The sequence below is a fragment of the Salvia splendens genome, chromosome 5 (genome assembly GCF_004379255.2).
Source record: "Salvia splendens isolate huo1 chromosome 5, SspV2, whole genome shotgun sequence".
Taxonomy (NCBI): Eukaryota; Viridiplantae; Streptophyta; class Magnoliopsida; order Lamiales; family Lamiaceae; genus Salvia; species Salvia splendens.
Window position 1 is genome coordinate 32557370 of NC_056036.1, and position 26255 is coordinate 32583624.

General features: G+C 37.4%; 2 protein-coding genes, 1 long non-coding RNA gene and 1 pseudogene across 3 annotated transcripts; 2 read left to right on the forward strand and 2 right to left on the reverse strand.

Moving 5' to 3' along the window:
- Nucleotides 1-498: 498 nt before the first annotated feature.
- On the reverse strand, nucleotides 499-10104 carry LOC121804136 (annotated as a pseudogene).
- Nucleotides 10105-18447: 8343 nt separating this feature from the next.
- On the forward strand, nucleotides 18448-23470 carry LOC121804137. The gene is made up of 7 exons (XM_042203678.1): nucleotides 18448-18455; nucleotides 18766-18863; nucleotides 18943-19025; nucleotides 19172-19249; nucleotides 19330-19431; nucleotides 20157-20261; nucleotides 20325-23470. Exons 1-7 carry the CDS (start codon nucleotides 18448-18450, stop codon nucleotides 20382-20384), a joined length of 534 nt encoding a protein of 177 aa, XP_042059612.1. The 3' UTR covers nucleotides 20385-23470.
- Nucleotides 22070-23206, forward strand: LOC121804138. Its single transcript, XM_042203679.1, has one exon. It carries the CDS (start codon nucleotides 22070-22072, stop codon nucleotides 23204-23206), a length of 1137 nt encoding a protein of 378 aa, XP_042059613.1.
- Nucleotides 23471-25465: 1995 nt separating the features above from the next.
- LOC121805441 lies at nucleotides 25466-26247 on the reverse strand. The gene is made up of 3 exons (XR_006051478.1): nucleotides 26227-26247; nucleotides 25603-25966; nucleotides 25466-25523 (listed from the first exon to the last, which is right to left on the reverse strand). It is a non-coding gene; the product is annotated as an uncharacterized LOC121805441 (long non-coding RNA).
- Between the last annotated feature and the right edge of the window lie 8 nt (nucleotides 26248-26255).

A 26255-nucleotide genomic window follows, 5' to 3' on the forward strand; every position in this document is an offset into this window, starting at 1 on the left:
CATGTTATTAAGTTTATTAAGTACATGAGTTAGCGTATTTATAATGAACAATATAAATTGGTATTGTGATACTTATTATTTGTTGGTATGCTGCTAACATATTGGATTTTAAATGCACAAAAGCACGCCAATGTTGTGGTACTCCGTTAAGGGAATGTACGTACATTTTCCGAGCGCAGCAACAATTTACTTCAATTGAATTTCTTGCTCACATTCCTCAATTTTTACCACTATTTTCAATTGAATAGTCATAGTATTATGTATTTCAAACAAAATTTTATTTATCAAGCATTTATAGAGTTGTGGAAAAAATGTCAAGGAACAAAGAATGAATAATCAACTCAATATCCCCCATATGTCGAGGAATATCACTTTTTCATTTTGCCATTTTGGTATGTCTCGAAAATTTTGCCTCATCCCAATTTTACTCTTATAATTGGTTAATGATATAGCTATTACAATTAGATTTAATAAATGAATATTTGCATCAAAATCTTTAAACATTTTCACATGGTTACATTGTTGAGTATAAATTTTTTCATTTACAAATACAAGAAATAGACTAATTTAATGAGAAATATTAGTGTCAAGTTCTAACCTCAGCATATTACATAAAGATTAAAGACCACTATTCAACACACAAGGTCTTCAACATGAAGTGCTCATAAGAAGCTTGTGGCAACACTGAGGTCATTCAAGTTGGACATGATCTGCATCCATGTCGTACCAATCTGATTAGCAATTTCAAGTTGATCTTCGAGCGCCAGCATCTCGAAACTGCCAAAAGAGGGTAACTTTTTTATTTTATAGACAGAGAAATAGACGCATAATGGTCATGCGTCTTTAAGTAGTGACGCATAATGGTCATGCGTCTTTAGGTAGTGATGCATAATGGTCATGCGTCTTTGGGTGATTTTTAAATCGGGCAGAAGCAGAACACTACCCAGCGGAGCAGCAGCAGCGGCGAATCCAACTTTCATCCGGCGATTTCAACCGTTTCCAAACATATTCCAGTAATTGTTCTTCAATTTGATTACATTCATCCTTTATTGCTTAATTTGTGTAGGTTTTCCCTAATTTAGCAAAATTAGGGACATTTTTCCTATAAGCCCTAATTTAATAAATTGGGTAAAACTAACAAATGAAAGCAAAATGTTGGAAATTGACCGAAATCGCCGGATATCACCGGAGAGAACTCGCATAAACAAAAACCTTCTGTTCTGTGCGCTGCTTTTTCACGACTGCTTTAAACTCACCCAAAGACGCATGATCATTATGCGTCACTAACCAAAGACGCATGACCATTATGCGTCACTGTAAAACGCATTATTCTTATGCGTCACTAGGTAAAAACGCACAACTGTCATGCGTTTTATTAATAGTGACACATAACTGTGATGCGTCACTCACTGAGTAGGAACAAATCTATTCTTCTTCGTTAAAATGGAATGCAATTAGCATCCTAGAACAAAAGAAGAATTCTCCCTATACTTATTTGTTGGTATGCTAACATGTGTACGTACATTTTCCTCCTTGTAAATTTAAAAAGCGAGAATGATTGATGATGCATTAATGGGCAGCAAGAATTTGCTTCAGTTGAATTTCTTGCTCACATTCCTCAACTTTTACCACCATTTTCAATTGAATAGTCATATTTGATGTCATAGTATGTATTTCAAACAAAATTTTGTTTATCAAGCTATCAGTCTCTATGGCATTTATAGAGTTGTGGGAAAAAATGTCAAGCAACAAAGAATGAATTATCAACTTGATTAATGTAGTACTCTTGTTCCACAGTAGTAGAATTATTCTCTTTTTTTTATATTACTTTTTCTCAAACTATTTATAATTATTTTTTAAAAACGAGTGCGTAAAATGAAATGACTCTATTATTGTGGAAGGAAGGGAGTATATATTATCCATCATATGTCGAGGAATATAACTTTTCCTTTTTGGCATGTCTCCAAAGTTTTGCCTCATCCCAATTTCACTCTTATAATTGGTTTTTTAATCATTAAATTCCACATAATTTAATCTTTAAGAGATGGTTAATGATATAACCATTAAAATTAGACTTAATAAATGAATATTTGCATCAGAATCTTTTAATTTTACATTATCACATGGTTACATCGTTGAGTAGATCTGAAAATTTTTCATTTACAAATACAAGAAAGAAACTAATTTAATGAGAAATAGTAGTGTCAAGTTCTAACCTCAGCATATTACATAAAGATTAAAGACCACTATTCAACACAACATGAAGTTTGTGGCAACACTGAGGTCATTCAAGTTAGACATGATCTGCATCCGTGTCGTACCGATCTGAATAGCACTTTCAAGTTGATCTTCGAGTGCCAGCATCTCGAAACTGCCAAAAAAAGGGCAACTTTTTATTTCGCACAGAGAAAAATAAGCTAACGATGTGTGCGAAAGAGTAAGATACGTACTGCACGAGCAGCTCACAATCGACAATGCTGTCAGGACCTGGGCGATGAGCCTTTCCATTCGAATGGAAGTGTCTGAAAGATCGTGGATTTAGTCCAGCGACATGGCTGACAGAATCTACGAGCTTTTTCTGCAATGACTGCAGACGACGAAAGGTAAGTTCCTCCAGAGGTGCAATGCTGCCTTCCAGGGTATCAAAAAGTAAGGCAAATCGGGTTGTCTTATCAGAGCCAGGCATAGTTCGATCAGCAGATGCGGGAAGAAGCTGCAACCGTAGAAATTATGGGCGCCAACATGAAACTCAGCTCTCGACAGAAGCTTCTATCCTTTCCAGCTCTCTGATACTTTTAGAGCATAATAGAATATCTATATGTTGCAAAAAAAGGGTACCAGTTATCACATATAACCATTTATATATATGAGCATATTACAAAATATTCAGAAAGAGAAAGAAGAAACACTAGATTTATACATATATTTTTTAAACTAAGAAGAATATACTTCACTTGCAATTACCAAAATAAAATACACATATAAAATACAGTATTAAATAGAAATCAAAAGGCAACCTAAAAAGGAAAAAACACACTCGAAATGTTTCATTATTTGTTCACAAATGTGCTAACCTGAACATTCTTCTGGTCATCTGAGTGTGCTTCCATCGATCAAAAACTCAGTTGCTAAACAATCAAGTGACCCAAAATCTTTTGCCAACAGATTGAGTTGAGAGCCCTGCTCTTTCCTACTAAGAAAATATATGCTTTTGTGAAAATCGTCGAGAAGAATAAAATTTTTAACCTGCACAAGTTTCATGATTAACAGCAAGTCTAGTAAAAAAGCTTGAAAGTTCATAATAAAGCTACAGTGCTGCATCTCTTTTAGAGTTTTATAAAACCAAACAGATTGCAATTAACAAGATAGAAAAGCATTTTAAGTTGAAAGTTAAACATAGATTTTCTAGGAAAACTCGCCCAACCCATAAGTTTTTTCAATTCACGTCTTAACAAAGATGAAAATCTAATCAATTGAAAGAGCTTGTCTGCTATCTCAACTGGACAAAGATGCATCAACTGAAAATTTTACACTGCCAACATTCAGCTTCCTTGCAATTGAAATTCGAGGATGTTGGCAACACCATAAAATAATGTTGAAAATATTTAAGATTTTGATGTCCATACTGAACAAGTATGACTAGTATGACTAGGATGTTCAGTTGGGAATAAAGCAATTATAAATAGGACAAGTCATGCCTTCTGTAACCATTAACCTACCTCTCTCTACATAGCAAAATGCACATGATAGAATTGCTTGGATTGAAGAGCAAGTGAGATTTGTTTCCAGATAATTATGAGTTCACTGTTTACGCATCTATATCCGTCCTCGGGTCAAGGAGCAAAGATATATACACATGTTTCATGTAGAATAAAGAGGCGCTTACGATGTTTAAGCTCATGACATAGAGAGGTGAAACATCATGAAAGGCAACACCGTTCAACTCAGAGCCTGTCCATTTGTGCAGAATAATTTTAGGACCTGAAACAAGTAGTAAATGGCCTTGAAGTGATGCAAGAGCTGATATAGCACCCTTCAACTCCTTGGAATAAACTTCTGTAACCTGAAAAGACTAGGATAAAGTTAAGCATTGAAGTATTAAAAATGTAAAGGGCAAGATAAGACACCAATATGACTGGTTGAAACTCTGGAATAAGTCTCGTACAACTCTCATATTAGTTAAAAGAGTCCAAAGTAAAACATCAAGCTACCTTCACCTGTATATTGTCTGAGATTCTTTCAACAGAATATAAAAGAATGCGTCCTCTTGCTGCAACATCCTCTCCTTGTACATAAGCAGTTCCAATTGCCAAATGTGTCTCATTTCTTTGTGCAGTGGTGTTCTGAAAGTACATAAACACAACAGGGACTATGAAAATTCCACAGATATCTGACCATCTTCATAAAGAAAAGGGCAAAGCCAGATAGCAAAGGGGAAAAATGGAGAAAACAACAATGTTAAATGTCCAATGAAGCAGCAAAATATGTGAAGTTGAGCTTACAAATAACGTCACCACTCGCACAGTAAGAGCGTCTTCAGAAGTTTGCATAGGAATAGTAGCCCTAGTCTGCCAGGGGCCATTTATTTTCTCTGGTTCCATAATCCGAACCTCAAATTCTTCCATGGGATATGTCCCCTCCATATTAATATTATCATGCTCAAACTGATTTCCGACTTCTTGATCAACAAGAGATGAGAGCACTTGATTAAGTGGCTTGAGCACCTACATGAAAATTCAAAAGAACGGTTAGTTAACCAACCTTTAACTTAATATCTTATTATCATTCGGTAATCGCAACATGGGGAGGCAGAATTGGGTCACGTAAGTACTCATGGAAACAGACTTCAATATTCAATAAGTATGTGCGCTGATGGAAACTAAATACGAAACTGATTGCTGATGCACTAAAGAAAAAGACTGCATGATAGAGATTGCCCTTACTGGAACATAAACTATAACAGGGTACAAATTCTTCTCTGCAAAATAGGTAACTTGATGTGGAGTCCCCTTCAGCCCAATCTGCCAGTGCTCCCAATAGCAAATGGAGAGAGTAAAAGCAACCATACAAAAGACAAAGAAAAGCAACTCACATGAGCAAGTTAGGCACATATTACTAATAGCATACAAATTGACTTGCGGAGAAGAGAAAATCGAGAACTGATGGGCATGCACCTTTTGTACAAGCCAATAATTGTCATATGATAAAGCTGGAAGCTGGCATATTTTCAGAGCACCCTGAAAAAAGGAAGATTATATATTGCTCGTTGACATAGCAAACAAGGTTCCAGCAGAATTACATAATTAGAAAGCTAACCTCTGAAGTTATACATATATACCCATGGTTGCAGTTAACATTGTGAAGAACGGTGAAGGCTACTATAGGTCCATCACACCCCTTAAACAGAAAATGGTAATAGTGATTAATGAGTTTATTAATTACTGGAAAACTGGAATATGGATATTCTAGTATTACAACAAAATGCTATAAGAATAGTGGCTTAGTAATTGAATCAAACTAACCTGTGGGTGTGGGTCCAAAGCGGCTCTCTAAACATCATAAACCACATTGGCCTTGAGCCAGAAAGAAAAAAACCTTGTAGACCACCAACATTCTTGAAAACAGTGATGCGTTGTGAACAGACTCCAGATGGTGTCTCTTCTTTTGCATATGTGTCCAAGGGGACATGTTCGAATCGTAAATTTCTAAGCCTAGAATCTAGATGCACTCGTATTGCTAAGATTAACGGAGTTCTGAGAAGAAACGACACCCTCAGTCTTGGAAGCATTATCTGAAACTTCATAAATGTAAGCATGATAACAAAGAATGGTCCCATCAGACAATATTCCTAAAAGAAATGGCCGGTTATGCTCTGAATCCCATCTCTCCAAAGAAAGCTCAACCACCTTTATGTTGTGAGTGGCCTCTTTTCTGACTTGTCCAATATCTTCAGAATATTTGTTTGTGAGGTTTATATGATTATTTGCTGTGCCATGGAAAATGTATCTAAGATGTGGCTCCTTCCAAATACAAATTTATCGACCAAGAAAACACTGTTAAAGTTAGGTACATCAAATATCTCCAGATCTCCATTGTCATAGCATAGAACGCAGTACACGTCACCATTCATGTGTTGAACCATCAGCCACATCAATAGCCTCACTAATCCCAGTAGAAAGCCAGGCAGCATCAGTACTTGTCTTACAAATCCATGATTCGGGACCTTTATCATGATAGAGAGTGCAAGCTAATACCAACTTATCAGAGTTTTAAGATACTGGTGGATTGATGACTCAAACAGAGCAGGTGGATGGATCTGGAACAAAAGAATCATCAACCAGCATGTCAAGAAAGGTTAAGTGTACCATACGATTCTTGGAAATAAGTAAAAATATCTGGTTGTATCCATAAATGTGTCTCTGAAACTCTATAAACTTTGTCCAGACATACCTCCAACAAGAAGCTGAATGCTTCCATCAAGTCATTCTCAGCAACACATAAGGATCAGCTATGGAAACTGAGGACACAGTTGCCCCATCAGAAGCTGCAGTCATCTCTGTATTAGAAGATTTTAAGCTCAAATCTTGAGTCATAAAAGCACCATCAAGTATCCGAGCACCACGAGCAAATACTTGGATAACTCGACGTCTGTTTGAATATTAGTATGAAACGTAGTCACTTATTAGAATTTCCATAAGCAGGAATCCATGCATTAAAAGCAAAGAAATATTTTTAACCTAATGTCACAGAAATTTTTGATGCACCAAGGTGCCAAAACACTCTCCCTCACACAATCTTATAAAGAAGAGAACTTTTCACCATCAATCTCCTCATAAAGCATATTTGTGTGCTGTTAAAAAAACAGCTGACTATCAGTGCATAATTTAGTCTTTAGCAGAAATGTGGCATTATGACATTTGAAAGTATATTATTGCATCTTCTGAAGAGGTAAAAGTTATACACTTCAAAACGGGACAAAAATATTTATGAGTCCAAGCCCCCAAAAGTCCTCTCCCAATAACACATGCGCACACACGCATGCCAGAAAGATGTTATATGGTGGTTTATCAGTAGACTAAGAAACACACCTTCCAAATAAATTTCCTGCAGCAACTGTAGTTCCTTGGACATAATAGTCCACATTTTCAGTTACCTCCTCAAAGATTATTAACAGTTTGTAATACCTGTAGAGTAAAACAAGAACAGAATACAACTCTAAGAAAATAACAGGTCAAGGCAATAAGAGTTTTATACAACAGATAGTGATGAATTTCCAAATGTTATCTTCTTCGAAAGGAAAAGGTGAACAACGGCATACCATTGTACGATTTTCCAAACTAATAATCAAGTATGTATGATATTCATCCTCATCAGCTACTCCTTTAAAGGAGTCACTGCGCAAATTCTTGTGGTAGACAGTCCAAATTCCTTTGCACCAGGTAATGATTCCTTCAGAAACAAGGTATAAAACAAACTCATGAAACCATCAAGGAGAAACTAAAATACTCTTAAAGCTTTACATTCTACGAAGAAGAAAATAAAAGGCTCTCGTTACAATTACTACTTTAGCCTTAATTTAATTATATAACTTTTCTTATACATAAGACATTAAGACCGATGTTTAAATAGAAAATGCTATACGTCATAATATAGTTCGCAGAGATGTATGGAGACCAAATACCCATGGGGGCATTTGTACTATTCTAGACCCTACAAAAAGGACAATTCCAAAGTGTAGATCGAACATTTTATTAAGTTATTTTGCATTTTATTTAGTATATGTTTTCTGGGAAGATAAGGGATATTAATCTAGCTCAAAACCAAACGGGCTTGGTATTGACATCCCAACTACTAAGTTCCAATGTCGAAAGAGAAAATTGACATTCACAGATTCTAAGAAGAGATATTCTTATGTTATTTTATCTTAACTTGACAGTTTTTCAAGAGAATTGCAATGAATTTCATATATGATATAAATTGCCACAAGTGTGTATTCTAATAGTTTTACCAATAGAAAACTAAGTGTATAAAATTGAAGGCATCGCATGAGTCTTGACAAGCTAAACAATGCAAGAATAACCACAACCTACATGATTTTTAACTTTTCATTTTCTTTTCTAAGAACACACCGACTTATTCACAGATGATTCATTCATATTACTACTAGTGGGTGGACCTGAGGTTTCCCCTTCGGATTAAAAAACCTGAGTAATTAAAAAAAATCAAATCTAGTGGGTGGAATCCGCGGCGGACCGACCCCGCAACCAGTGGCAGAGCCAGGATTTCAATCCTGGGGGACCCAAATTACTATTATTAAAATTTATTATTTCCTTCATTTTATAATAGCGGATGTATTTCTTTCTGGCACGAAGATTTAAAAAGTGTGTAATATATTAAATAAAAAAAGTAGGAAGAAATGTGTTGACTTTAAATAAAGTAGGGAAGAAAAAAGTAGAGAGAATAAAGTAAGAGAGAGAAAGAGAAAAATAAGTGAGAAGATATGTGTTGACTTTTAATAAAAACGGAAATGACTCCACTACTATAAAACGTAGCAAAATGACTTAACTGCTATGGAATAGAGGGAGTAATTGTTTTCAGTGTCAATGACGTGGAAAGAGATAGATAATGCGATAAATAATTAGAGGATTAGAAATTAGAGATATAATGACAATGTTAATGTCGACATCAAAATACTTAAAAACAATATTTTTTAATTATAAAAAGCATAATATTGAAATTAATTTTACTAATTTATATTTTTATGTATTTACGGAATCAAAGAGCATATCATTATAATTATGTGTTTATAAAGAACATATCCTTGAAATTGATTTTAAATATATTACATATTTTTATTTATTCATAGAACTAAAGAAATAGTTTTCAGTCCTAAATTATGAAAATTATTTTTTATACTAAATAAAAAATAAAACCGTTTACATAAAATTGTTAGCTTCTACGTATAACAGAAAATTAACAAAATTACTAAGAAAATCTAAAAACCTCAAGAATCCAAGAGAAACAGGAAATTAAGAAAACAATATACGGAGAGGAGAATGATCCGAGGAAGGCTTGTCTAAAAACTGCCATCAAGCCCAACTTAGGTAGGCATACACATATTCATCCTATTATACATATAATATATATATTGGAAATATTCGAATGGCTGAGGGGCCCAAGGGCCTCCCTGGCCCCACCGTGGCTCCTATTGGATATTTTAGTGTAATTGGATTAACTTGATTGATCAACGTGATCATAATGAGACATCAAATAAGTTGGAAGTGCGAAGTGTACACTTATTTGAATTCGTTATGACTAGACAGGGGTTCGGGGGCAGCGCCCCCGAGTTGCGAGGTCCAAGGGGCAGAGCCCCTGGCTTTATTTCCATTAAAGTTGTTGTACAGAAAATTCATCCGAAAAATTATTTGGCCTAAAGCTAAGTCACTTTCCCCCTTTCCCGTTTTCACTAATTCGTGATTACATGCTTCGAGTTACGACAACTTTGATTCATTGTTGGGTTTGACTATGTAGTTCTCTCACGTTGTGATCTTGTTGGAGAGAGTTTGTTCTAATCTTTAGGCTACTGGATTGCATTGTAACTTAGGCTAATTGTGATGCAGAATTCCTTACTGATTGGTTGAGGCTAGTTCTAAGTCCCTTGAGTTCTTGTTCTAGGTTACCTCCTGTGATTGCTCTACATGATGCAAGGGAGGGTGTTGAGGGAATTACCTTGCTCGGTGCACCCTCTCGGTGTGCCCTCCTCACTGCCGCTGCTCCGTACCGCCGCTCCTTACTCCGCTGCACTCCCTTGCCTTGAGAGAATTTGGCAGAAAAATGTGCGTGGAGTGGGGAGGGGAGGGCGGTATTTATAAGCCATTCCTTTGGCTTCTTGTGGCAGAGATTTGGGGAATTGATGATCCCAAATTTGGTTACAACCTCAGCCTTCTTTTGAGGTTATTGTTTAAGGGAATCTTACCTCTTTGGTGTGAACCTTGGGGCTGCCCTTTTGACCATTTTCTTAGGGGATGGAGGGGCAGGATACTTCCCTAAATGGGGTTGCCTAGTGAGCTTGTTCCACAGTGTCCATTTGCTCCCTCTCTCCATTTGATGAAGCGTGCTCTTGGTTCTAGCATTGCAGCCTAGGGGCTGACCATTTAGCTCTACTATTCCTCATTTCCTAGTTGAGCATGTACCTCTTTTCCCTTTATTTGTGAGTTCCTATTTAACCCCTTTTTGGTGTATTCCTTGCAGGTACAAAGGCTGTCCATTCTTGGAGCTTTGTGGAGGGGGAAGATCGAAAAGATCTAGGAAGAGAGGTGAATGGATTTGTCACCTCACTTATTTGTCTATATGCCAAGTTTAGTCCTTTGTTAGAGTATTAGGTTTGGAGTAGCTCTTGTCCAAGCTCTCATTAGCTTGAATGTTGTCCCTTTCAAAGATGTAGTGTAGGATGAATTGTTGTTTTGATTTTCCTTGCGCAGAAAACGAGGCATGTAATTGATTTTCTCCAATAAATTCCAATAATCATTTATTTCAACATTGCTATTCAAATAAGATTTCCATGTTGCACTTAAACTTTCCTTCTCCACAAGGTACTTAATTTGATCCGACGTCGGGAAACAATCGAATCACACGTCCACACGTTTGCTAATTGCGATCAATCGAGCTAATAATCCGACTTAATTATAAATAAGAGGATTAAATATCCGGGGCGTCACATTCCACCCTCCTTAAATGAAATTTCGTCCCGAAATTTGTACGGCTTTACTCAAACAGCTCGGGATATCGCTCCCTCATTTTACTCTCTAACTCCCACGTGGCCTCTTTCTGCCCGTGGTGTTCCCATAGTACTTTTACTGAAGGGATGTATTTGTTTCTTAACTGATGTACCTTTCTGTCCAGAATCGCTTTCGGCTTTTCCTCATAGCTCAGATCCGGGTTTAATATCATCTCTTCCTGATGAATCACGTGCTTCGGATCAAACATGTATTTCCTAAGCTGTGATACATGGAATACGTTGTGAACGTTTCCAAAGCTTGGCGGTAACGCCAATCGATAGGCCACTGGTCCGACTGCTTCTAGGATCTCGTACGGTCCAATGTACCGGGGTCGGAGTTTCCCCTTAACTCCAAATCTGACTATCCCCTTTGAGGGTGATACTTTTAAGAAAACCTTATCTCCCACCTCAAACTGCAAATCAGTTCATCGGACATCTGCATAGGACTTCTGCCTGTCCTGAGCCTCTTTGATTCTTTCTCGTATCTTTCTGACAATTCCTATCATCTCTTCAATTACTTCCGGACCCAAAATTTTCCTCTCACCGACGTCGTCCCAATAGAGGGGTGATCTACACTTCCTCCCGTACAGTGCTTCGTACGGAGCCATATTAATCGTTGTCTGGTAACTATTGTTGTAGGCAAACTCTATTAGTGGCAGTACTTGTTCCCAATCGCTTCCTCTATCAAGCACTACTGCTCTCAGCATGTCCTCGAGTGTGTGAATTTTCCTCTCGGACTGTCCGTCGGTCTGTGGGTGAAATGCCGTGCTAAAATTCAATTGCGTCCCCAGCTCTTTCCGTAAGCTTTGCCAAAATCGGGATGTGAATTTGGCATCTCTATCTGACGTGATCGTTGCCGGTATGCCGTGCAGGCGAATGATTCCCTTCACGTATAACTGGGCTAACTTCTCTGATCCGTACGTGATAGGGATTGGTATAAAGTGAGCGCTCTTAGTGAGACGATCGACTATCACCCAAATCGCAGTATTTCCTCTCTGAGATTTTGGCAGTCCCGTGACAAAATCCATGGCTATGTGTTCCCACTTCCATTCCCCGCGACAGCCGAACCGTGGCTCCGCCTGCTGCGAAGTCAGCAGCAGCATGGAGGAGGCGTCGCCTCACTCTCGGCCTAAAGCTAAGTCATTTTCCCCCTTTCCCGTTTTCACTAATTTGTGATTACATGCTTCGAGTTACGACAGCTTTGATTCATTGCTGGGTTTGACTATGTAGTTCTCTCAAGTTGTGATCTTGTTGGAGAGAGTTTGTTCTAATTTTTAGGCTACTGGATTGCATTGTAACTTGGCTAATTGTGATGCAAAATTCCTTACTGATTGGTTGAGGCTAGTTCTAAGTCCCTTGATGCAAAAGGGAATGGTTATAGGTCGAGAATTGTCCTCTCCAGATTCAGTCTATGTTACGGACTTACTGCTGCAGATGTTTATGGCTGTCCCTCTCCTTGAGCTGAGTGTATAAAACCGAAATCACACCGCCTTCTCTCGCATGATGCATAATGTTGTGCAATCTGGTTTAATAGAGCTTGTGAATATTGTAAGCTATAGTGTCTGTGGTTTACTCCTGTTGATATTCTCGCGTATAGCCTAGGCAGGGTAGTGTCAGCAAACTAATGTATACTATTATTTCTTTATGCTTTGCGCCTTCAATTTAGAAAACTAGCTTAGGAAATGCCAGGAGTGATAAGTTCGTTGGATTTTTCCATTTTGTTCCTCGTTTAGGAACATACGAGGAGTGAGGAGATGAGATCTTCGAGGGTACTGAATAAGAGGACAGAAAAAATGTAGTAGTGTATTTGGCTGAGTAGGCTGTGATGGTTAAGATCACACTTGAGTTGGCCATTGATCTCTACACAAATTGCACGAATGGTCAGTATGCATCAGTGTTGTTAGGGTCGAGGGTCGCACCGGGTTCGATAAGGTGAAAATTCAGGTCGCGGGTCGACGAGTCGACTGGGTCGAGAGACCCACTAATCTAGGCTAATTTTTTTGCCTTTTAATATTAAATCAAATAAATATATTACTCTAATGTTTATAATATATCAAATAATATAAATGTAGACGTAATTCATGTGAATAGAGATAAAGTGGAAAATAGAAATTATCAAAATATCAAAACAATTCATAAGTCATAAGAATAACACAAAATAAATAATTGAAACCATTGTCTGAAAATGTCAAAAGAAAGTTATATATCATCTTCACTTAGATGATAGTCATCTTCTCTTCTGCTCCAACCAAGTTTATATCTCCATTCTCTTAATCTTCATCCACAAGAATATAAGTGTAAGAGATTTGAGGAAAAAACGTGTGCAGTCAGAATATAAGTGTGAGAGATTTGAGGAAAAATGGCTGAGATTAGAGAGGAGCACACTGCTGAGATTAGAGAGGAGAAAAACGTGTGCTGCTGTTGAGATTAGTGAAAATCAGAGCAAAAGTGTGAAAGATTTGAGAAAATCAGCAGACTTTTAGGTAAGTTTTTACTTTTATACTTATGTTTATTTTAGTAAAAACAAATCACCATTAAAAAGGAAAAGATTCAGAGAATAAAGGTCTAGGAATTACCTGTATCTCGACCCGGCGGCGACCTTGTACCTCGATCAACCCACCCATGTTGGGGCGGTGACCTGGGCGCCATTTTGATATGGTTCCTTGTTGTATCTGCATACAATAATAAGGTGTGATATGTGCCGTAGATGTATGTGGTTGCATACCTCCCTAAGGTGATTACTTACTTTTAGGTATCATGCGGAGGGCTGATCTGTAACCATTTGTTTGTTGGTTTTCAGTGTTGTTGTATTCAACCTTTTGTTTTATCTATTACCCGAATGGATAGGAAGGTGATAGAGGACTCAAGAACTGTCTTCCCAATTATGGAAGGGGCGGGATAGAGTGTGAATATTATCTTCTTATTTACCTTTCTGGTCCTATATTTTCCTTATAGATGGAGTCTCTGTTACGGCTGCAGATGTTTCTGGCTGTCACTCTCCTTGAGTTGAGTGTATAAAAACCGATTGAAGGTGATACATAATGTTTTGCAATCTGGTTTAGTAGAAATAGTGAATAGTTTAAGCTGCACTCATGTGTATAGGCCACCCGCCACAGAGTAATTTTTTATATTTAAAAATATAGCTTAGGAAATACGAGGAGCGGTAAGTTCATTGGATTTTTCCATTTGTTCGTAGCTTAGGAAAATACGAGGAGTGAGTTGAGTCCAAGATCCTTGAGGGTACTGAATAAGAGGAAAATAGGAAGTGTTTGAATACTGAGTAGAGTATTTGGTTGAGTTTTGCCGTTGATCTTTATGCAAGTTGCATTAATGTGCAGTATGCATGGCAATGGTTTCATAGTTATGTCTGGATAGCATACAAATATAGGTTTGTGATATGTGTTGTAGATGTACATGGTCGCATACCTCCTCCCTAAGTTGATAAATACTTACTTTTAGGTTATATCACTGAAATTATCTTTGAGGTTTCAACAAATTTGTCACTTATTTCCCCTGGTTCTGTGTACTGCTTTGTTTTGAGTAGCATATTTGGTTGAGTAGGCCGTGATGATTATGATCACACATTCACACTTGAGTTGGCCGTTGATCTCTACACAAATGGGCAGTATGTGCATTTGCCAATTACGGTTTCATAGTTCTGTCTGGATAGCATACAATACAAATATAAGTTGTGATATGTGCTGTAGATGTACGTGGTCGCGTTGATGGCTACTTACTTTTACGTTATGTATTATTTGAGGTTTCAACAATTTTGTCACTTTCGCTCCTGGTTTCATGTACTACTGTTTTGTTCATATATCATCATCCGGCTGAGCACTAATGCGGTCTCTTAGTCTAATTATGGTTTTCGGATACGAGTAAAAAGTCCCCAATGGAATTGATCAATGAAGTTCCAGCAATCAAAGTAGAAGACAGGATTGCTGTTTGTGAAGGAGGTTGGTTTGTGTTGCTAATATTCGTCTCTATGGATACTGGTCATCTTTGCAATTTCAAGTGTATTATATGCACCCACACATAATGCTACGTGTCTCACCGTTTCGACTTCACTGCTGATAGTAACCCGGCACTGGGTCACCCGGTCGAGTTCATATACGAGCCAGCTGTGTGCAAGACCATCATGTTCCTCCTGGTTGTTATAAGCTGTAATATTCAGATAATATGTTGTCAAAGCATGGTTATTCTTTCTCATTAAAACAAGGATTGCCCATGTTTGGGTTAATGGCATTTGGCACCCTCTTTTACTCACAATGATTTTACCAAAACGTTATTAATTCATCTAACATTTTCTGATCATCCACAACTATTTCCACATGAAGATAAAATATCCCCCGTGTCACCAAAAATCATTCTATTATTGATTCACCTTCAAAGTCAATTTTTGTATATAGTGCAATTATTATGTCCAAATCTTTAGAAGACATTCAAAACTAATAAAGCGGAACACAAATTATCAAGATCATATTTTTAAATCTCAAAGTTACTTTTTTCTAGGAAATTGGTGATGATTGTGTATTGTTTTAATTCTAAAAAAAACTAACTAGAAAAGAAAATTCAAATATTTAAAATCACTACACAAGTGATAAATTATTGCAAAATATTCATTGGATCGAATAAATAGACATTACTAAAAGAATTGATGTCTCCAAAAAAATTACATGATGAAAAACTGTTTCCTTATTATAAACTAGTTTCAACCCACGTGCGATGCACGACGAAATATTTTTTTATCATACGATTTTAAATTGTTAATTGATTAACACAAGATCAAGTTTTGATTCCGAAAACAAATTGGTAGTATTGCAAGTTTTAAAATTGGACGATAGCTTTTCAAACCTCAAAACGGTTTTTAAATTGTATTTTGAAGTATAAAAGCGCCGACGCAGAATAATATTGTCACAAAATTGTGTGCAATCTTTTTTGTATTATGTATCCATTTAAATTAGTACTATACTTTATCATAGTCGAGCTTCATTACATTGCAATATAGTGACCCTAATATGCTAAAACCCAAACATTGAAACCTAAATCCTAAACCCTTAACGTTAAAATAAAATCATCATGACCAACAAAACACATTTTTTTAAAATTAAATTTGACTGCTTGATTTTTTCGCACGCTTTGTTAGATTAGATAATTTAGTATGGAAACATATGCATGATTATAATGTAATGTTAGTAATGGATCATAGTATCGAAACATTTCCAATCATAAATCAAACACAACAATATTCAAGAAAATACATAAAAGAAAACTAAACACCACATAATATTAAATTAATTGAAACCATCATTTTCCAACAATACTACTAAATAGATTGATTTTTCTTAGAGTGTATCATGTACTTAACTTGTTTTATATAAATAAAACCTTTTCATTTTTCTAAAAGTGCCTTCAATCACACACAAATCCCTCATTAGAAGCAAACACATAGCATAAGCAAAGCATCACTATACGCCCGCACGGGCTTAACTCAGTTGGTTCCTGGGTGGTAGATTGTCCCTAAGCAGACAGGATCGAATGCTGGCAGCCGCAGTGTGGGAGTTTCACCACTGTGGTGGCTCCTTGTGTGCTGGTTACCAGTGTAAGTTCCTCCCACCTAATGGGCCGCTGAGGTACCGTGTTTGAACCCCTCCATAGCGATGTCGGGCCGGGTTATGGGGGCGCCTGGGGTGAGCGAATCACCTTTTGTCCCTAAGCAAAGCATCACTACTTCAGTATTCAAACTGTCAGACCTGAATCCAGTTGGCAAGATAATTTTCTCGCATGAACTCTTTCACCTAACAGCAGCAAAAAATCAAAATCCAATTATCATCAAACATGATTGGCAATAAAAATGGCTGCGTTGGCACACTCTTAATCTGAAATCAATCAACCAATCAATCAAATCAAGGTAATATCTCAGCACCCCACTTCGATATTCTCCCTCTTTCCTCTCTATCTCTATCTCTCTCTCCCTAAACCCTTATGCAATAAAAATGGAACCTTGAGTTCTTGGGAGTTAGCAACAGTGGCTGAAGGAGAAGTTGATGAAGAGGAAGCCCTGACCGAGACAGACAAAAGTGGTGATGGTGAAGCACTCCTGAAAGAAATGTTAGAGAAAAGTGGAGTGGGATTGAAGAAAGAAAGAGATTTAGCCAAATGGTCTAGAGCTGAATTGTTTCCATTAGAATTCCTCAATTTTCTTGACAGCAAAGAAGATGTGGGCCTTGAAGCTATGGAGTTCAAAGCCATGTCCCCACTGCGATGAAAGAAACAAGCTTAAAAATCTCTTCTTTCTATTGAGAAATTTGCTCACTTTTTCTTTGTTTCTTGAGACGTGAGTGAAGTTGAGGTTTTTAAATTATGGACTGAATGTGGTTCGCAAATCTACGTGTGTTCTTCATTTCTATCAACTTGATTATAAATATCTCTTGTTTTAAATTTGGTTTTTCATAATTTGATTCATATAATCTCATTTGTGAGAATGGTGTTTTTGGACATTGTATTGCTATTTGTCCTATATTGACGGTTGTGGCCATGAACTATAAAATTTCATAGAAACACACTCAAAGATAAAAATTTTAGTTAGTGGTAAATGGTAATTGAATGAATCTCTCTCCAACATTAATTGTGGCTTATGATTAGTCAAAAGATTACCTTTTTAACATTTCAAGGAGTACTATTTTTTTCCTAATCAATTTTAAAATTGAGAATTTACTCAATACATGAGCTCGTTTGAATTTTCCTCATTTTATTTACTCACTTTATTCAGTTAATGTTTGAGGACTAACTGAATATCTATATTCCTCTCTCTAATATTTCTAAAGAAGAATTGAGCACTAATTTAGCGTTGCCAAAAATAAACGTGCGCCCAAATCACTTCACCACAAAACACTCCATTTCTTGAGTAATTAAGCTCGATTTCGAGAGGAAAATTGGGCGTTGAATTGCTGAGATTTGTTTGACATGTCGACGAATCAGAACCCAAGCCCGAACAGCAATGCGGCTCCAATCGAGATCGGGCCGGACGGCCTGGCCCGAGAATCTCCAGTCATAGCTTACACCGAGAAGGTATAGCGTCGGAATCCTCGTTTAGATCTCACGAATCACGAAAACACTATTTTGATAGCTCATCTTGTTTTCAATTTCGGGTTTCAGATCATCGAGGAAGTGCGTAACAAAGAGTGTGTGATGAGATTTTCCGGTTTAGATTAATGTACATTCTGTTGATGTAGTGTTGAACAGAGAGTGTGTGATGAGATTTTCCGGTTTAGCATAGTTTATTTTGTGTTCAAATCAGTATTGGAGCTATTGATATGCTTTCATGGCATATGATATTCAGTTGCATTCATGATCTTAATGTTTCTTAGAAAATTTTTGTGATTGTGAAAAGGTGAGGCTTAGACTAGTGGGTGATTCATGGACTCGAAGTTCTTGAGCTTAATTCAAATGCCAGATATTGATTAGATAACGGAACCATTGTACTAATGTTTTTCTATCAATAATATACAATCTGATGATCAACTCAGTCTTGGCCAACGACAAGTATTTCTTGAAACGTAGTGTTGATACGGGTGTGTGTGATGAACTTATCGTGATATTCCAGTATAGCATAATTTATTTGCCTTCAAATCAGTAGTGGAGTTGTTGATATGCTTTCATGCCATGTAATGTTCAGGTGCATTTGTGATCCTGGTGTTTCTTAGAAAATTTTGGTGACTGTGAAAAGGTGATGCTTAGGAAGTTCTTGAGTTTAAGTCGAATGCCTGAGTTGGATTATATAACGAAACCATATTAGCAATAATGATTCAGTTCTTGGTTGTAATTGAGTTACCATTGGGGGTTATTAGGATTTACAGATTTTGTATGTCCTTTCACCCCAAACAGATTCCTCGTTTAGCATTACCATTTCCTATCTCAGTCGCCTCATCATGCCAATATCCATATCAACTTATCATGTGTGAATAATATATTATATGTCCACTCAGGTATATTGAAGAAAACTATTCTAAGATTCGTGATGTCGAGCGAGAACTTGCCAACCTCTCGATGGAAATGAAGCTTACAGCTGGTCCAAAGAAAGCTGGTATGCATTTTCCAGCAATTCCTAAGAATAATTTCGCGTCTTCTGCAGAGTATAACGTGTTCTTGTCTTACTCTATTAGCACTTGAACGCCTACGGAAGAAAATAGAAATGTCAACAGAGAGAATTCGATTGGCTAAGATGAAAGAAGAACAAGCTAAAAAGGTATGCTTCTTTCCATTAAGGAGCTGATCTTAAAGTAGTCAGCTTAACTCAGTTTAACCTCATTATATGTGCTTTTTTCTTAAGCTGCAGAATTTGTACTTCTACTTTTCTCCGTACTCTCTGATAAACACCGTTCCTATCGCTAGGCCTGGGAAGCAGCAGCAAAAGACGTACAGGATGAGGAAGCGAGCAAACAGAAGCTTTGTGACGATCTAAATAATTTGGTAATCGATTCTTGATGGTAACATTGCCAGTTAACTTATTCGAGTACTTTTATCTCATCTCAAATCTTATGCTCTTGCAGGTCCAGGAAAGTAGCAACAGCCAACTTGCTCGACTGGAGGAACTGAAGCGCCGAATGGAGTCTCTGAACCCGAGCAGATCTTCCAATACACATACGCCCTCAGTATGATTCACTCAGACCTTCATCTTGGAACCCGAGCAGATCTTCCAATACACATACGCCCTCAGTATGATTCACTCAGACCTTCATCTTGGAGTATGCATATGCACTTAGTTTATTCATTTCTCTATGCATAATGCTTTTGTTCTCTCCCCGATGGTTGCGTTTCCAAGTAAACAAATACGAGTTACCTCCCTAAACAAAAAGAAGAATAGATAAAGCGAGGAGAAAGAGAAAAAAATGTGAATAATAAATTAAGAATAGTTTTAGTTTTAGGTTTGAAACTAGCTAATTATAGTGAATGGAACAATTATCTTGATAAAAGCAATATTTGGATACATTATTTTATATCATAAACTAAAAATCTTGGAAAAAATGGGCGATAATATGAGAGTTAGTACACCGCAAATAAGCAATTAAAGAAATATTAATGACATTATACTCAGAAATCCACTTGAGTAGGTTGATAAAAATATTGAATTTGACAGTATCGAAATACTAACAATAGTGAAATAGTACTCCATAAAATCATAGTGCAAAACAAAACTAGTGCATAAATCGTAGCTAGCTAGTGTTAATGTGGATTTGGAGTGAACCAAAAGGTTTTTGCAAGCCTCCTGCCTCTATGAGAGGGATGAGAGGGATAATAGATGGAAGATATCTTTGTATCCACATAATTAAAGATGCCAATATCATTGCCGCCTCTTAGTGTCACATAATCATCACAGAAATATATGGAGTCGGGTGTCAAGTTGAAGTCAGCCGCCGGAAGCGCGAATGAGTTGCTGGTTCTGACAAACATTGCCAAACCATCCAATGAACCCTCCATTTTGGTGAGTGTCCCTTTGTTGGCATCGATTTCATAGACTTTGAAATTAAAGGTTTTGCATGGGTAGTCCATACAACCAGTCATGGCGTATTTCATGTGGGATCCGTCGGGCCCGACACGCCTGTAGATATCACGCTCCACTAGAAATAGGCGGTCGGAATGCTCGTCCATCACCAGATAGTTGTGGTGATTAGATAATCTTCCGAAGTAGCTGTCGTCAAACTTGAAGTCACCCTCGGAGTACAAGGGATGCTCCCACAGAAAGGAGGGAGATTCGAGGTCCCAGCACTCGACCGAGTTACTCGTTAAGCAGAAGAGGCGTTTCTGGCGGGCGGAGTAGGCGATAACACGGTAGTAGACTGGGTTGCACACGGGGAGCCAGGTGCTCCTGTTGTGGCTGGGGAAGCAGAGCTCAATGCGGCTGCTTTTGCAATTGTAGGTGACGATGGCGCGGAAGTCGTGGGCATCGGGAGAGGAGGAGGTTAGGATAATATTGGAGGGAAAAGGCCAACCAAGTTTGGGAAGCTTTATATGGCGACCGGTGATGGGATTGGAGAGGAAAGCCTGTTGGTTGTCTTGATTGAATGATGCCATCCAGCCGCGGTTACATCCCAAGTCATGTATTACTTGGCCTTGTGCCCACGCCGGCGGTGGCGTCTCCTTCTTGATGCTCACCATTTTCTTCTCCGCAAGGCTGTACAACTTAGTACTACTCCTATATGGTAGCATCAGCCAAGGGGATATTGATATTTTGCAATAATTCCTACGGAATATAAATTGGAGACTCATTGGAGTATACTATAATAATATCCCTATCCCTATCCCTATCCCTATCCCTATCCCTCCAATTAATATATTGAATTCACTCTTACATAACTTGTGCTTCAAGTCTTAAGATTTTATTGTAATTAATATAGAATGATTAATATGTTGTGAATATTCCACGGATATACATTATAATATACGGTAATTAATAGTAATTTGAATTTAAGATTCACCCAATCTTATTATAACTTGCGCTCCAAGTCGAAGATCATCACCTCTTACTTATTTAATACTCCCGTATAATAAGATATGCCCCTAACTCTATAATCAAGCTATTATTACGCAAATGAAAAAGCTACTAGTATTTGGAGGTGCGGCCAGATTAAATTTAGGGTTTAGGAAGAATAAATTGAATTCCAAGATTTTATTTGAGATTATGTAATTAGGGCTAAGATTTTATTTGAGATATAGTATATAATTCAATCTTATAAAACTTGCGCCTCAAGATTTACTATTTGAGACATACATAATCAATTAATATTAATATAGGAGCATTAATTTCAAAGATTTCATCCCAATCTTATAAAATACTAATTTGTTGAAGATACGAATTAATAATAGTATCTATATATATACCCTAAATGCTAATAATCAACTAATTACGCAAATGATGAAAATGCTACTAGTATTAATGACGAAAATGCTATATATATACCCTATAATGCTAATAAAAAAAAACAGATAAAATATTAGAAATCCCTTATTAGGAAGAATACGCATGGTCAGCAAATTTAAACCTGAAATTTTTACATAACTTGTGCTTCAAGTCTTAAGATTTTATTGTAATTAATATAGGATGATTAATATGTTCATATTAATATGAATATTCCACGGATATAATTAATAATTTGAATTTAAGATTCACCCAATCTTATTGTAACTTGCGCTCCAAGTCGAAGATCATCACCTCTTACTTATTTAATACTCCCTATAAGTAGGTATAATAAGATATGCCCCTAACTCTATAATCAAGCTATTATTATGCAAATGATGAAAAAGCTACTAGTATTTGGAGCCAGATTATATGGGCATGGGCGTGGGCGTAGGATGATGAGCACGAGCACTAATCTAAATCCATGGCTGATGCTGCCGCCCACATTCGACAGAAGGCGCGGTGGCATGGTGTACAACTTCTACAGCCTGGCCGACGAGGAGGTTGTGCTGATCAACAAGTACGGCCCGGGACCGGAGCCTCCCGAGATCCCGGACGACAACGCCCGGGTGGTGGGGTCATCCCACGGGTGGCTAGCATTGATGAATAACCGCAACAACGAGCTGTTCCTCTCCAACCCCATCACCCGCCGCCACATCAGGCTCCCCCCAATCCAGTCCCTTCCTGACCCCGTGCTCAACCTCGACCACGTCAGCGGCAAAGCCAGGGTGTCGAAGCTAATCCTGTCTGCAGCCCCCCCCGGCTCGGAGGAGTGCCGTGCCATGGTGTCGTACGGGCAGGACGACCGGCTGGCCTTCTGCTGCCCGGGGCACAGCCAGGAGTGGCTCCCCATAGGGAAGCCATACATGGATCGAGAGAACAAGACTTTCAACGTGGTCTATCCCAAGTCCTACGATGACTTTGTGTATTCTAGCAAGAGCAATGTGTTCAGTTGCTTGACCAAATCGATGCTCCACGCAACGGGGCTGGAGGAATGGGACCTGACGGACATGGATTCTCCCAAATTAGCTTGGATTCAGACACACACCGATAGTCCGTCTGGGCCGATTGATGATGAGCTCTTGAGTGAGGAGCACCTGGCGTATGTGGAGCAGACGGATGAGCTGTTCCTCGTGTCACGTTTTATCCACAAACGCCTACACAAAACTGCGTTTTTCAGTACATGTGACATTATAAAGGAGGATGGATGGTTTCGGACACGATCTTCATTTTCATCTCATCTCGCCTTGTTTCTTGGAACCAACCACTCCTTTGCCATCTCCCATTTAAACCCCAATTCTATATACTTCACCGACCATAAACGCCATCATCATCATCATCATCAACCAGATGTCGGAATCTACGACTGCGCCAACGAAATTCTCTCCAATTGCTACTATCCCTGGCATCAAACCAATACCCATACTAATATTGTACCCACACCCGTTTGGTTTACTCCAACACTTGCTTGATTCTAGTATTTTTTTTTAAAATTTGATTATGCTACTTAATTTTTGGGCTGCAACATTACATTAAGTTTATTAAGTACATGAGTTAGCGTATTTATAATGAACAATATAAATTGGTATTGTGATACTTATTATTTGTTGGTATGCTGCTAACATATTGGATTTTAAATGCACAAAAGCACGCCAATGTTGTGGTACTCCGTTAAGGGAATGTACGTACATTTTCCGAGCGCAGCAACAATTTACTTCAATTGAATTTCTTGCTCACATTCCTCAATTTTTACCACTATTTTCAATTGAATAGTCATAGTATTATGTATTTCAAACAAAATTTTATTTATCAAGCATTTATAGAGTTGTGGAAAAAATGTCAAGGAACAAAAAATGAATATAGCTATTACAATTAGATTTAATAAATGATTATTTGCATCAAAATCTTTAAACATTTTCACATGGTTACATTGTTGAGTATAAATTTTTTCATTTACAAATACAAGAAATAGACTAATTTAATGAGAAATATTAGTGTCAAGTTCTAACCTCAGCATATTACATAAAGATTAAAGACCACTATTCAACACACAAGGTCTTCAACATGAAGTGCTCATAAGAAGCTTGTGGCAACACTGAGGTCATTCAAGTTGGACATGATCTGCATCCATGTCGTACCAATCTGATTAGCAATTTCAAGTTGATCTTCGAGCGCCAGCATCTCGAAACTGCCAAAAGAGGGTAACTTTTTTATTTTATAGACAGAGAAATAGACGCATAATGGTCATGCGTCTTTACGTAATGACGCATAATGGTCATGCGTATTTAGGTAGTGATGCATAATGGTCATGCGTCTTTGGGTGATTTTTAAATCGGGAAGAAGCAGAACACTACCCAGCGGAGAAGCAGCAGCGGCGAATCCAGCTTTCATCCGGCGATTTCAACCGTTTCCAAACATATTCCAGTAATTGTTCTTCAATTTGATTACATTCATCCTTTATTGCTTAATTTGTGTAGGTTTTCCCTAATTTAGCAAAATTAGGGACATTTTTCCTATAAGCCCTAATTTAATAAATTGGGTAAAACTAACAAATGAAAGCAAAATGTTGGAAATTGACCGAAATCGCCGGATATCACCGGAGAGAACTCGCATAAACAAAAACCTTCTGTTCTGTGCGCTGCTTTTTCACGACTGCTTTAAACTCACCCAAAGACGCATGATCATTATGCGTCACTAACCAAAGACGCATGACCATTATGCGTCATTGTAAAACGCATTATTCTTATGCGTCACTAGGTAAAAACGCACAACTGTCATGCGTTTCATTAATAGTGACACATAACTGTGATGCGTCACTCACTGAGTAGGAACAAATCTATTCTTCTTCATTAAAATGGAATGCAATTAGCATCCTATAACAAAAGTAGAATTCTCCCGATACTTATTTGTTGGTATGCTAACATGTGTACGTACATTTTCCTCCTTGTAAATTTAAAAAGCGAGAATGATTGATGATGCATTAATGGGCAGCAAGAATTTGCTTCAATTGAATTTCTTGCTCACATTCCTCAACTTTTACCACCACATTTTCAATTGAATAGTCATATTTGATGTCATAGTATGTATTTCAAACAAAATTTTGTTTATCAAGCTATCAGTCTCTATGGCATTTATAGAGTTGTGGGAAAAAATGTCAAGCAACAAAGAATGAATTATCAACTTGATTAATGTAGTACTCTTGTTCCACAGTAGTAGAATTATTCTCTTTTTTTTTTTTACTTTTTCTCAAACTTTAACTATTTATAATTATTTTTTAAAAACGAGTGCGTAAAATGAAATGACTCTATTATTATGGAAGGAAGGGAGTATATACTATCCATCATATGTCGAGGAATAGAACTTTTCCTTTTTGGCATGTCTCCAAAGTTTTGCCTCATCCCAATTTCACTCTTATAATTGGCTTTTTAATCATTAAATTCCACATAATTTAATCTTTAAGAGATGGTTAATGATATAACCATTAAAATTAGACTTAATAAATGAATATTTGCATCAGAATCTTTTAATTTTACATTATCACATGGTTACATCGTTGAGTAGATCTGAAAATTTTTCATTTACAAATACAAGAAAGAAACTAATTTAATAAGAAATAGTAGTGTCAAGTTCTAACCTCAGCATATTACATAAAGATTAAAGACCACTATTCAACACAACATGAAGTTTGTGGCAACACTGAGGTCATTCAAGCTAGACATGATCTGCATCTGTGTCGTACCGATCTGAATAGCACTTTCAAGTTGATCTTCGAGTGCCAGCATCTCGAAACTGCCAAAAAAAGGGCAACTTTTTATTTCGCACAGAGAAAAATAAGCTAACGATGTGTGCGAAAGAGTAAGATACGTACTGCACGAGCAGCTCACAATCGACAATGCTGTCAGGACCTGGGCGATGAGCCTTTCCATTCGAATGGAAGTGTCTGAAAGATCGTGGATTTAGTCCAGCGACATGGCTGACAGAATCTACGAGCTTTTTCTGCAATGACTGCATACGACGAAAGGTAAGTTCCTCCAGAGGTGCAATGCTGCCTTCCAGGGTATCAAAAAGTAAGGCAAATCGGGTTGTCTTATCAGAGCCAGGCATAGTTCGATCAGCAGATGCGGGAAGAAGCTGCAACCGTAGAAATTATGGGCGCCAACATGAAACTCAGCTCTCGACAGAAGCTTCTGTCCTTTCCAGCTCTCTGATACTTTTGGAGCATAATAGAATATCTATATGTTGCAAAAAAAGGGTACCAGTTATCACATATAACCATTTATATATATGAGCATATTACAAAATATTCAGAAAGAGAAAGAAGAAACACTAGATTTATACATATATTTTTTAAACTAAGAAGAATATACTTCACTTGCAATTACCAAAATAAAATACACATATAAAATACAGTATTAAATAGAAATCAAAAGGCAACCTAAAAAGGAAAAAACACACTCGAAATGTTTCATTATTTGTTCACAAATGTGCTAACCTGAACATTCTTCTGGTCAAGGCAATTTT